The sequence below is a fragment of the Cyprinodon variegatus genome, unplaced genomic scaffold (genome assembly GCF_000732505.1).
Source record: "Cyprinodon variegatus isolate N-32 unplaced genomic scaffold, C_variegatus-1.0 Scaffold805, whole genome shotgun sequence".
Lineage (NCBI taxonomy): Eukaryota > Metazoa > Chordata > Actinopteri > Cyprinodontiformes > Cyprinodontidae > Cyprinodon > Cyprinodon variegatus.
Window position 1 is genome coordinate 306,567 of NW_015151258.1, and position 11,036 is coordinate 317,602.

Sequence of the window (11,036 nt, forward strand, 5' to 3'; positions counted from 1 at the left end):
CAGACATTTTAATAATGCATGTAATGTGTTTTAACAGGCTAGTTAAAATGTAATGGTATCAATCAAAATCTGCTTTTTGTAACCTGTTTAAAACAGATGATCTTAGAGCTCCCTCTTGTGGTGGATTCTTTTTCTGCAGTCAAACAAAGTTCATGATTTCCTTGAAAAAAAGTATCATTATATAGACAACAATTACTATTCATAGTTATTACTTTGAGTTATGATGTATCAAATTGCTGGATTTACAGCAGCATTGGAGTTTGGAGCTAAGGTCCCTTCATTTCTTTAAGGCACAATAATTTAAAGTAGTGACTTTTGTCCTCGACAGTGAAGCCACTGAGCATAGAATGTCAGCGTTGTCGGCAAATAGAATTTTTTTAAATCCGCCTCAAGGCATCTTTTTCTGAATAATTATACAGGATCGACATCCGCACGTATTGAAACTCCTGACATGTTCTCCAGATCTAATAATTCAATTTAAATTATTATCAAGCTTTAAAGAGAGACAGAAATAAGAAAAACTGATTACAAAACTTGTTTTTATTTTGTTTGTGAAATAAAACAAACATCTAAGGAGAGTCTGGAAAACACAGAATGAAAGGATGCTTGGGGCAGAAGGCATTAAAGAGACACATTGTGGTATTCAGGTCGTTCAAAATAAGGCCGAATTTCAGCACTGAATGTTTCCATCAATTCGATTCAAAGCAGCTGGAATATTTCACTGAAGCTCTACAGTAAATTCCAACCGACAAACCGCAGATGAACAGACTTTTTACTCCGAAAGACAAGCTCAGACAAAAAACATAAAATAAAAAAATCACAGCTGGGCGGGTGGGTCTGCTTTACGATGTGTCCATGGAGGCCGATTCTGAAATGACACAAGAAATGACCACATTTATTTATCTGACTGAGGATCAGGCTGACAGAACAAGATGCTTTAGAAATTCATATAATTAAATTAAAGCATATTTGATCTTCATCTCCTGCAAATATACAACCACTTTCTTAGAAAAGAAAAAGCATATTATCCTTCTGTTTATATGAAGTTATTTTAGGCATGTTCCAATCCAATATGGGACAGAAAAACTAATATCAGATTTTATCAGCCTCCCGATAAAAACAGTTCTTCTGTCTAAAGTTTATGTAATCTGTAGGTTAATAACTAGTGTTGATGATATGACTATATTTGTATTTTCTAGTATTTTTTGTGGATAAAAACATTAATAACAGTAATAAAATAGTTTTTAACTGAAACTCTCTGCCACATAGAGCAGGGGGTCCATGACCCCTAGGTGGTCCAGTAGGTACTATCGCGAAAGTTTTGGTTGATTAGACTTTTTATTTTTTATTCCCCCCTGCAATTTTTTCCACTAATTGCAATGTCTTTAAATTCACATTAACATGGATTAAACACACTGTGGTAAACAGATAAATAGAGGCAGAAGATGTCTTTCAGTCATCAATGCACACAATGCCGTTTTCTTTTGACTCTTTTTTTTCTGAGCAATGTCCTCAGCTGACTTTTCATGCTTTCTCACAAGGAATGAAAGATTTTTTCCAATCACTAATCCCATTATAACTTAGCTGATTGCTCCTTCCTGCGTTTCCAAAAAGGCAAAAGCAAAGTAAATAAAGTCCTTCTTTTCAATGTAGACAATCCATGATCTGCTTCTCTGTTCTCCATTTTTCATTTGGATGAAATAATAGCTGCATGAATCATGACAGCAGACAAGATAGAGGAGAGCAGGAGGCGGGGTTACCAATCTACTCGCTCTGGAGAGCAGAGTTCGCTTCTTTTAGAAGTAGTTGCTAAAGTCTCCAGTAACAGAAAAAAGTTGCTAGCAATCGCGCTAGGTTCTTTTTTAAAACAAAAGTGCTAGAGGGATCTGAAAAGTCACTTAATATAGCGACAAAAGTGCTAAGTTGGCAACACTACTCTTCACATCGTTTGTTTTCAAAGGGTTTGCTGCTGTCTGTTTGGACCTTTCTGAACATGCACTGCAAATGGACTGATCCAATATGGTGGACACTGAAGGGGGGGGCTGAGACATACCTATTATCAGCATTCTGATGGCGGTTTAACTAAAGGATTTTTATCAAAAACATAATTAATATGCACAAATAAGTAATAAAAAAAATGAGATTTATGGGCCCCCAGGGACTTGGGGCTCTAGGCAACTGCCTAGTTTTGCCTGATAGTAAACCAGCCCCAGATTATAATGCCAATTAAAGCCATGATTATAGATTGATGAAGACCTTTTAAGGATCCGCAGTGACCCTGCCATAATGACAACTTTCATTGCTGCTCTCATCATATTTCAGCCTTTAGACCAATAAACAGGATGTTGCTTCATGGCAGCAGGTTCTCCAAGCTGCTTAGATGAGTTAAAGTCAACTTTACCACTTTGCTTTGAATCCAAGTTGAACATAAAGAAGCAAACAGAGAATCTGCAGTTGAAATGAAAACTCACGTGCTTCGTTGAACAGGAAGGAATCCTGATATTCCTTCATGTACTGGGAGGAGCGGGCCTCATCCAGGAACAGCGAGTAAACCCTTTTAATGTCCTCCACCTGAACCTCCGTCCCCTGAGGAAATAAAACCCAGTCATCACCCAGCAGCTCATGTTTACAAACCTAAACATGAAGCTGCAGCCACACCAGAGCGGGAAAACACGCAGCTGACACTGCTTCTCTACCGCATCTAAAACTAATGAGGCCAATGGAGGCAAACATCTGCGCATTTTTTACTTATCAGATCTGCTTTTCAAACTGACTAACAGCCGGTTCATCAGGCAGACGAGGATGGCTTGCTCTCGTTTCCACACAGCCTACCTTGCGTTTACGACACACCAGCCCCGCCGTGCTGATCAGCTGGATGGCGTAGCGCAGCGACGTCTCCATGCCGATCCGAGTGAGAACCGTGTGCGCCTCCTCGCTCAGCTCCACGTCTTCCTCTTCGCACCTAAAAACCGGAAGAACCAAATTTATACTCCCCCATTCTCTTTGCTAAGAAACCAGAGGAGATCTCAGCGAATGAGGATCCTCACCGGATCTTTAGGATCTGCCTCGTCTCTTTCTCTGTGTAAGGAGACGTGGCGATGATCAGCAAACGGTCCAGCAGGTCGATGGGGATCCCATGAGGGCTCTGGTAGTTTGTTCCACGGATCCTGCATGGAGGTCAAAGGTCAGTATATGATGAAAACACTGAAACAGCTTACCATGTTATTCATCGACACCCGTCTGGTCCAGTTTAGTTTAAAGCTGAGGCTGATTGCTTAAGCATCAGTCTAACCTATCCTCAATACGCTCTACTGATATTTCTGGACCTGTTCTTAAAGACGATATTTCTTTTATTTCTCCATTTAAATGATAAAAATGACAACAGAATTAACAAATGTTACATTAGGTCTCAATTTCAAAGAAATTTAAATAAACATTAACAGCTGATAGTAAATGGGGACGATTCATTAGCTTCACATGATCTCAGTGTTTTTGTTGGACGCCCACTTTGTTTATAATAAAGTTTTTGCACCCCTTCCATCTCAGTGGGCTGCTATCGTGGGGCACCCTGGGAGCAGTGTGAGGTTAAGGGTCTTGCTCAGCGACCCAGAGTGGCAGTCTGAGGGAGTGGGGCTCGAACTGAAAACCTCTGAATTCCAGGCTCTATGCCCTGACCACTAGTACAGCCCCCCGCCAACTCTACTTCAAATTGGAGATGCACCGTTCGAATATCGACCCTGATACCGACTCGTTATCTGGATCGGATATCGAAGAATTTGAGAGACAACATAGTAATAATCCAAGTTTGTACATTTCCATTGCTGATCTCATTAGTGCGTCTAGTCGTCTGTAGCTACCAATGAATGTGAACCAGATGGATCATGACATGAAACTTTACAGACTGGAGTTTTCTCCTTGGGTTAGCGTTCACAGTACCGAGTGATGCCTCTGTTGGTCGCCATGATGAGAACCGGGGACAGGTCGCTCTCCAGGGCACGGTTCAGGAAAGAGAAACACTCCATGTCCAGCATGTGGACCTCATCGATAAACAACACCTGGACACACAGACCAAGGCTTTCAGTAACACGTTAGCCTGAGAACCAAAAACAAAAGGGACCCGTTTGTACGCACCCCAGGAATAATCTCTGCCTTTCCCTCCTCCCTCCACTCGCACACTTTGGCGTTAATCTGTTCGCGGACTTCAGACTTGATCTCTCCGGTGTCTCCAGAGAAGAGAGCCAGGAAGCCTTGTGTGCGGCTGTTGATGACATCGATCTCGTGGAGCGACACGGTGTGGACCACCTCCTTCCTCTTCTGCAGCTCCCCCTCCGGACACTGGACGAACTTTGTCTGAGGAAAAAAAACAGAACTATGAAGCATCGCTCTGGTCTTTGTTACATCGGGCATCCTGAGCATAGAGCAAAACCCTTTTGCTGCCATTTTTTACCACGAGGTATTTTAGGAACCGTATCCACCAGCTTTATACGCCCAGAGACACTGACGTTCTCACTCCAGACCTCTAGGTGGCAGTAATACACCTCTAGTTGGTTTGGTGCCACAAAAAGGTAGAGCAGGAACTCGTGTGCAGATTCACACATATTTAAACAGTAAAGTCCTGTGATCAAAAGCTTTCAAGATTCCCATGAAATAAATAAATGTGAAATGAAATACCGGTAAGTATTAAAATATATTTTTTAATCCAATACATAATTAAAACAATAAATATGCAAATACATTTGGAAAAGGCACTTTTAAACAACTTATTGTACCAATAAATATTAATACATATATAATAATCATTTATAAATTTAAATGTACTTTTAAATAAATAAATGTATCTAAATACATATAAATTTCACAATATATTTGCAACTAAATATAGAATTAAGTTTTAACATATATTCTTAGAGAGTCGTCAGTCTGTTGAATTGTTATTTTTCGGGTCAAAGGTTGAAATGTTTAGAAGATTCTCTTCCAGCCTCTGATGGTTGAAGAAAGCCTTACCTCACAGCATGATACGACCACCACTATGCTTTATCATGGCAGAAACATTGATCTGATAACTACTCTCAGTGCAGGAACCAACAGCTTCAGTTCACTTCAAATTTTTCAAGGTCTTATTATTTGAATTTCTTATTTTATAAATTTGGTATTTTTAAAATTTCCGATAGAAATGCTTCTTTGCTCCTCACCCCAGAGGAAAGCCCACCCCCAGAAGTGAAGAAAATCTAACCTGTATATGAAAAGAATGTAATTTCTTAAATTCAAGTATTTACATTTCAGAAAAAAACTATTTCATTAAAGAAAAGCAGAAGATATACTATCAAAACATCTTTTTGAGTTTCATTTCTGGATATCGTTTTCTTCTATTTTAATTTCGCCAACATTTTCTTTGTTTGCAACAATGATGGAACAAAGTTCACTCCATATCCATGAATAGAGCTTCCTGAAACGTCCAGAATCTGGATGCCACTTAGATCCTAAATGATTTAATCTTCCCTGATCTGTATGTGCTGCAGCTTGGTCTTCAAGATGATGCTCATTCATATTTTATTCTTTAACCTCTTAAAACCCACCGGGTCGTCGGCAACCCAGTGGACCTTAAGTGGGGGTAATAATTCAGAATGCATAAAATTCCACCGGCAAATGTTTACCAGCAGGTGGAGCCATTGCACGCAGCTCCAAGTTGACACCAATAGTTCCAAACCCCACAGCTCTGGAACTGTTATAGCTAGAGGTCTGAAATGTTCTGCATGTGTGGTTGACATGATGTAGAACAAATAATACAATAAAACCTGCCTTTTCTCAAGAATGTCTTTATTACTGCTTTTCAAAAAAGACCTAACATTTCCGAGAATAAAAAACAACAACTTTGAGTCATGTTTGAACTAATGCAGGTTGGTCTGTGTTCTAGTCACCCAATTTTATATATTAGGGAACTAGAGGGTGTTAGCTTATTGCATTTAACATGCAATTTGGGCTTAAGTTATTTGCTTTTCCATTTGGGCATGCAAAATAGGCGAGGATTACCCAAAATGAGGTGGATGTTAAGAGGTTAAGATACCCCCAAAGAAATTAGCTGCACTGGTAAAAAAGGGCCTCGAATATAAATGTGCGTCACGCAGGATTAATATGGTGCTACAAACGCTGCTCTGTTTCCCATTTCACGGTGTTAGGTCGACCTTGTGCTCCTTTAGGCATTATCTGTGTATTGTATGTACAGTGGTGTTGCATTATGCCATTTGTAGTGTAACCATTTGGCCATCTATAGTGATTTAGCATAGCTGTACATGTCTCTGCAGTGAGATGTACCTGAGCGCCCATAGCGTCGTAGTCTCTGGCTCTAGTGAAAGAGCGACCCAGCTTGGTGATCTTCCCCGTGGCTTTGTCGATAGTGATCACGTCTCTGAGAAAACAGGGCAGCACAAACAACATATGTGAGATTCTGCCGAGTATCTATTATATCAGAAAGAACAAACAAAGCAGAGAAACTCACCCGGCTTGAACCTTCTCTTTGCTCAGACTGTCAATCATCTTGTTGCCCAAATCATATATAGTCTCCATCTCAGTGGTCTTCAGGGTCAGCTTGCCCACCTTTGCACCCTGATTGAAACATGTCCATTATATCAGTGTCCTTAAACATACACTGCATGCCTTCTAGTTTCAGCTACGGGGAGCAGAGACGATAGTTAAAGCAGCTCACCGTTCCAGTTGCAGGTCTATCAATCTGGATCTCCACCACCTCTCCTTCAATGATCTCCGTTTCCTCCCTGCCAATAAACAGTAAATGAGTTTGTTGAGTGTAAAATCAAGACTGTTTACAGACTGGTCACTGCAGCGAGTCCCTCACTTGATTCTCACTCCGATGGCTTTCCTAAAAGCTTGGCTCAGCGCCTCGGTCTTGCTCATTTCCAGAGAGAAGATCTCACTCCCAGCCAGAGCTGTGAAGGGCGTGTCGGGCCCCAGAGACTGAGCTATGCCTGCAGGACGACAAACCCAGGTAATGTGGAAGAGGGAGAAGGGGCTCTGTCTCAGCTTAAATGTAACTGAATCCAATTACATCCTTGCAATAACAAAAAGAGGATACTGTAGCTCTCACCCATAGCAATGGCAGTTTTCCCGGTGCCAGGTTGGCCGGCGATCAGGACGGCCCTGCCAGCGATGTGGCCGTCTTTAATCATCTCCAGGATGACCCCTGCTGCCCGGCGGGAGGCCAGCTGGCCGACCATCCCCTGAGACACCTGCAGGTGAACAGGACAGGTCACCTTCAGCACCACCTCAACACCTTCTGATGCGCTCCAGTACAGAAAAGAATAATTAATCATGTCTAGTGCAACACTGCTTCCCAAAACAAAAACATTTACAGAAAAATAAAAGAATAACAGAAACAGAAGCATTGTCCTTACGGTCTTATTGATCAAAGATTGTGTGGAAACTCCAGAGCCCAAAAATCGCATCCAAAATATATTTTTTCAGATATATATCAAACGCTCCCACATCCGACCAGAAATAACCATTAGTGACCCCAAAAAACTTGTTCCCACCTGATTCCCCCATTTTGAGCGTCCTCCAGCACAACAGCTATTACAAGCATCGCAGCAGGAATAAAATCTCTACAGTAATTGATGTGACGCCTTTTGACATATATATGTTGAATGTGATGGAGAGAAAAAAGGTAATATTGTATGCTTTGATTTAAGCTGCTCAGGCCTCTTGTAACGTTACACAAGTCACGGTTTTTCTTCAGTAAAGCAGCTGATGGGAAAATATTAAGCATTTTGTGATTTACTAAAAGGTTTGCTAGAATTTAGCTTGTTTTGTTTTATGATAACGAGTCGGGCTGTCGGTTTAAGCATTAATGTTTAAGGGCCCTGTAGTCACACCTTGACAATTTAGCATATGCCTGACGCCCCAGAATCTCTTAAAAGGCTGGCATACGCTGAACTTTCAATGTATTTTCAATACATTGAAAGATATAAAATGGGCATTACACTGTTAAAGCTGCTCCCCACCGCTGATTGGGGTACTAAAGTAGCTGCTGTTTGCCGCCCACCCAAATAAAAATAAATAAAAAGAAAGAAAGAAGGTTTGCAGCTGGCAGCAGATTCAGCATCATGTCTGCTAGGAAGTTTGTTGGCCGTGGGCGTGAGCGCAGGGAGGATCCATCTTGCTCACTTCTCGCTTTATGCTATGATGGCAAAGAAGTCTGGAGGAGAACTGACGGTTTCCTCCTGTGAACCTCCTTAAACCAAAATGCTGCCACTATGCTATTACACAGTAGCTGGAAGTTAGAAACACATCAAATATGATGATATGCGATTGAGATAAGTTCTTGATAAGTTAGACTCACATTACTCATAGGTTTTGGATAAGCTAGACGCCACGACTTAAGAGCAACTTACACTTAAGGTATGTCAATGATCAGATAACTTAGCTGTAACTTATAGCCCACATATGAGCATACGCTGGTATACGTCGGGAACGTTTGAGCAAGCTCTAAATTTCTCAACGTACTTGGCTTGCGTCGATGTGTGCCAGCATGATTCAGCGCACTTCAGCGTGCTCATAACTTTAAAAAAAAAAAACGTACCCATAACTTATCCAAGGTATATCAGCGTTTCTGCAAGATTTTCCGTAAGTCAGGCATATACGTTTCCTCCAACATGTGTGTCAATGTTGGCGTTAGAGTCTGCATGTTTCGACTCCAAGTTAGTTTTTCATGAAAACCTTTACATAGAAAGTGACGTACGCCAGTTTCAGGCCTTTCTCCGTTTCTACGCAAACTTGAGAAATCAGACCCCTGGTTCTTAAAGCTGGAGGAAAGAATAATATTTATTTAACCAACATTTATGAGTTTAGGACCCTGTATTAAGTGCAATAGAAGAACCATAAAAGAACTTATACAACAAAAAATGTATAAAAAAAAAAATCACTGGCTGAAATTTAAATGGAAAACAAAATTTATAATTCAGTAACACAAGCTAATCCAACTTTACAAAAAGCTCCAACAGTTTTGTTCCTTTGTTTCAGGCAGATTAACAAGACTAAAAAAGCTCTAGGTAAAGCGCTCATTTAGGAACAGCTGTGCTGAAGAATAGAATATAATAACTAAATAAATAATCAGCTAAATAAAATAGCCTGAAGAAGGACATCTCCTCTGTTTAAAAGTTAAAGAGGAAGCCCCACTGATAAAAACTAAAAGCCTTGTCCAACCTGTCTTGGCTCCAAAGCATCATCCAGACCAAGGCCACGGATGTGAGAATGTGCCCCTAAAACAAGAGGTGACAAGAGAGCAGACATCAGCCTCATTGGAAAGATTAGAAGAAGAGGCCAAAACAGATGTGGATTCTTACCAATTCGCTCAATCCGTGTGATGTCACGGACCTCTGGAACTTTTGTAGCCGCCATCTGCGCCAGCTGGACCAGCAGAAAAATCTGAAATCTAGACCACAAGTGGAAACAGTCGCATTTAGACCTTTGGAGTTTGAATGAGCTATAAATCTTATATAAATTCATTTAACTTTCATCAAGCAGACATAGTTTGTAATTTCATAAAAATATCAGACATAAAAGAATAAGTCCATTCATGGGAAGAAGGTTGGATTTAATGTGATAGTTATCTTTGTGGAACTGATTCTTACCTGGAAGCTACCATTATAGTTACAATCACAACCATCAGCATGAACTCACAAAAGCTTCATACATAAAGGATAACAAATTAATAAGCTAGTTAGGAATGAATAAGAGAGGCTTAAAGAGGTTGTCATAGTGATGACTGTAACAATGCAGACAGGAAGCCTCTTTTTAATTTGTCAAAGAACAAGATTAACAGAGACATGGTGTCCCATCTGTTGATCCCTGGAAATTACTTAACATTTCATTATAAGCCAATACTGTAATAACAACACAGAATTTTAGCTAAAATTTAGCCAACTGATTAAATAAAATTTTATACAGAATTTAAATCAATTCAAGCTAAAACTAAACTACCTGAGAGGTTCTTAATAGATTATTATTCACAGACAAAAGGTGTTTTTTTTTCTCCTAAATTAAAATTTTATTTTAAAAATACTATAACTACTCTAAGTGGGTTAGTGTATCAGCTAGATACATGGTTAAAGTCTGTGATCTCCAATTAATTAGTGGACAAATATTGCAATAATCGATTAATCACTAATTATCCGATTAGATGTTCCAGCCCTACAGAGGTTCCATTTAATTCCATTAACAGAGAAAATGAAAGAGGGTAAAAAACTGAGAAAGAAAGATTGCTGGGAGCTTTCAGTTTAATATAAAAGTATTGTATCATCATTAAACATAGAATAATCTTGTTGGCTATTTAGGAATCTGTGTGAAAGATCTGTTGGGATCAACTGGTTGTCATAGTGACAGCTGCGACTCATGCCACAACACAACGATTCAGGCAGGCAGCATGTTAAAAAACAGTTAATGTCGCCAGAAAGTTGTTAAATATTAACAGCAAAGCGATGTGTTCATTTCGTTAATGCATATTTACGACAGGAATGATTGCAAATGTTGCTAACGGTAGCTAATGTTGTGCTAGCATTTAGCTTCCTTCATTCATAGCTTTCCCTTAAATCTGTAGCAACACAGCTTGTTGAATGAGGACCCCACCAAGACCCACGTTAATTAAAAAAAAAACTTCACTTTAGCAAACACTCAACCACACCCGCTTGTAACACAGTAAAATTATACGAAAAACACTTCACATGTTTACAATACAGCGTGTGCGCTTACCTTAACGTGAGAATGCGGCGGCGGCGCTTCTTCAGAAGATGCAACACCCCAATGTGTCCGGACGGAAACAATTCTCTCTCTTTTTTGTGTTCCTATGCGTTCTCTGTTCGCCTCTGCAGATGCGGTGAGAAGTACTTGAAGCGAAACTGAGCACAACGCATGTTTTACTTTAAAAATCCCATTAAGGTAGGTCAGCAGCAATTTTATATTTATATCTATTAGTATAATTAGTATATTCCTTCAATTCTGATTTGGAGTCGGCCTATTATAACTCCAGT

At 40.0% G+C, this 11,036-nt stretch overlaps 1 protein-coding gene across 1 annotated transcript; it reads right to left on the minus strand.

The window, feature by feature from the left end:
* Nucleotides 1-528: 528 nt before the first annotated feature.
* On the minus strand, nucleotides 529-10,810 carry ruvbl2 (RuvB-like AAA ATPase 2). The gene is made up of 14 exons (XM_015396549.1): nucleotides 10,759-10,810; nucleotides 9,354-9,442; nucleotides 9,214-9,269; nucleotides 7,100-7,241; nucleotides 6,851-6,980; nucleotides 6,704-6,770; nucleotides 6,497-6,603; nucleotides 6,313-6,406; nucleotides 4,132-4,350; nucleotides 3,937-4,055; nucleotides 3,048-3,167; nucleotides 2,833-2,962; nucleotides 2,472-2,586; nucleotides 529-868 (listed from the first exon to the last, which is right to left on the minus strand). Exons 2-14 carry the CDS (start codon nucleotides 9,406-9,408, stop codon nucleotides 843-845), a joined length of 1,380 nt encoding a protein of 459 aa, XP_015252035.1. The 5' UTR covers nucleotides 9,409-9,442; nucleotides 10,759-10,810; the 3' UTR covers nucleotides 529-842.
* Nucleotides 10,811-11,036: the final 226 nt, after the last annotated feature.

Coding starts and splice junctions, on each gene's coding strand:
- ruvbl2 (XM_015396549.1), bottom strand. CDS start 9,408: ATGGCGGCTACAAAAGTTCCAGAGGTCCGTGACATCACACGGATTGAG. Junction 6,981..7,099: donor GAAAACTGCCATTGCTATGG/GTGAGAGCTACA, acceptor GTCGTCCTGCAG/GCATAGCTCAGTCTCTGGGG. Junction 869..2,471: donor CTTCCTGTTCAACGAAGCAC/GTGAGTTTTCAT, acceptor GTGTCATTTCAG/AATCGGCCTCCATGGACACA.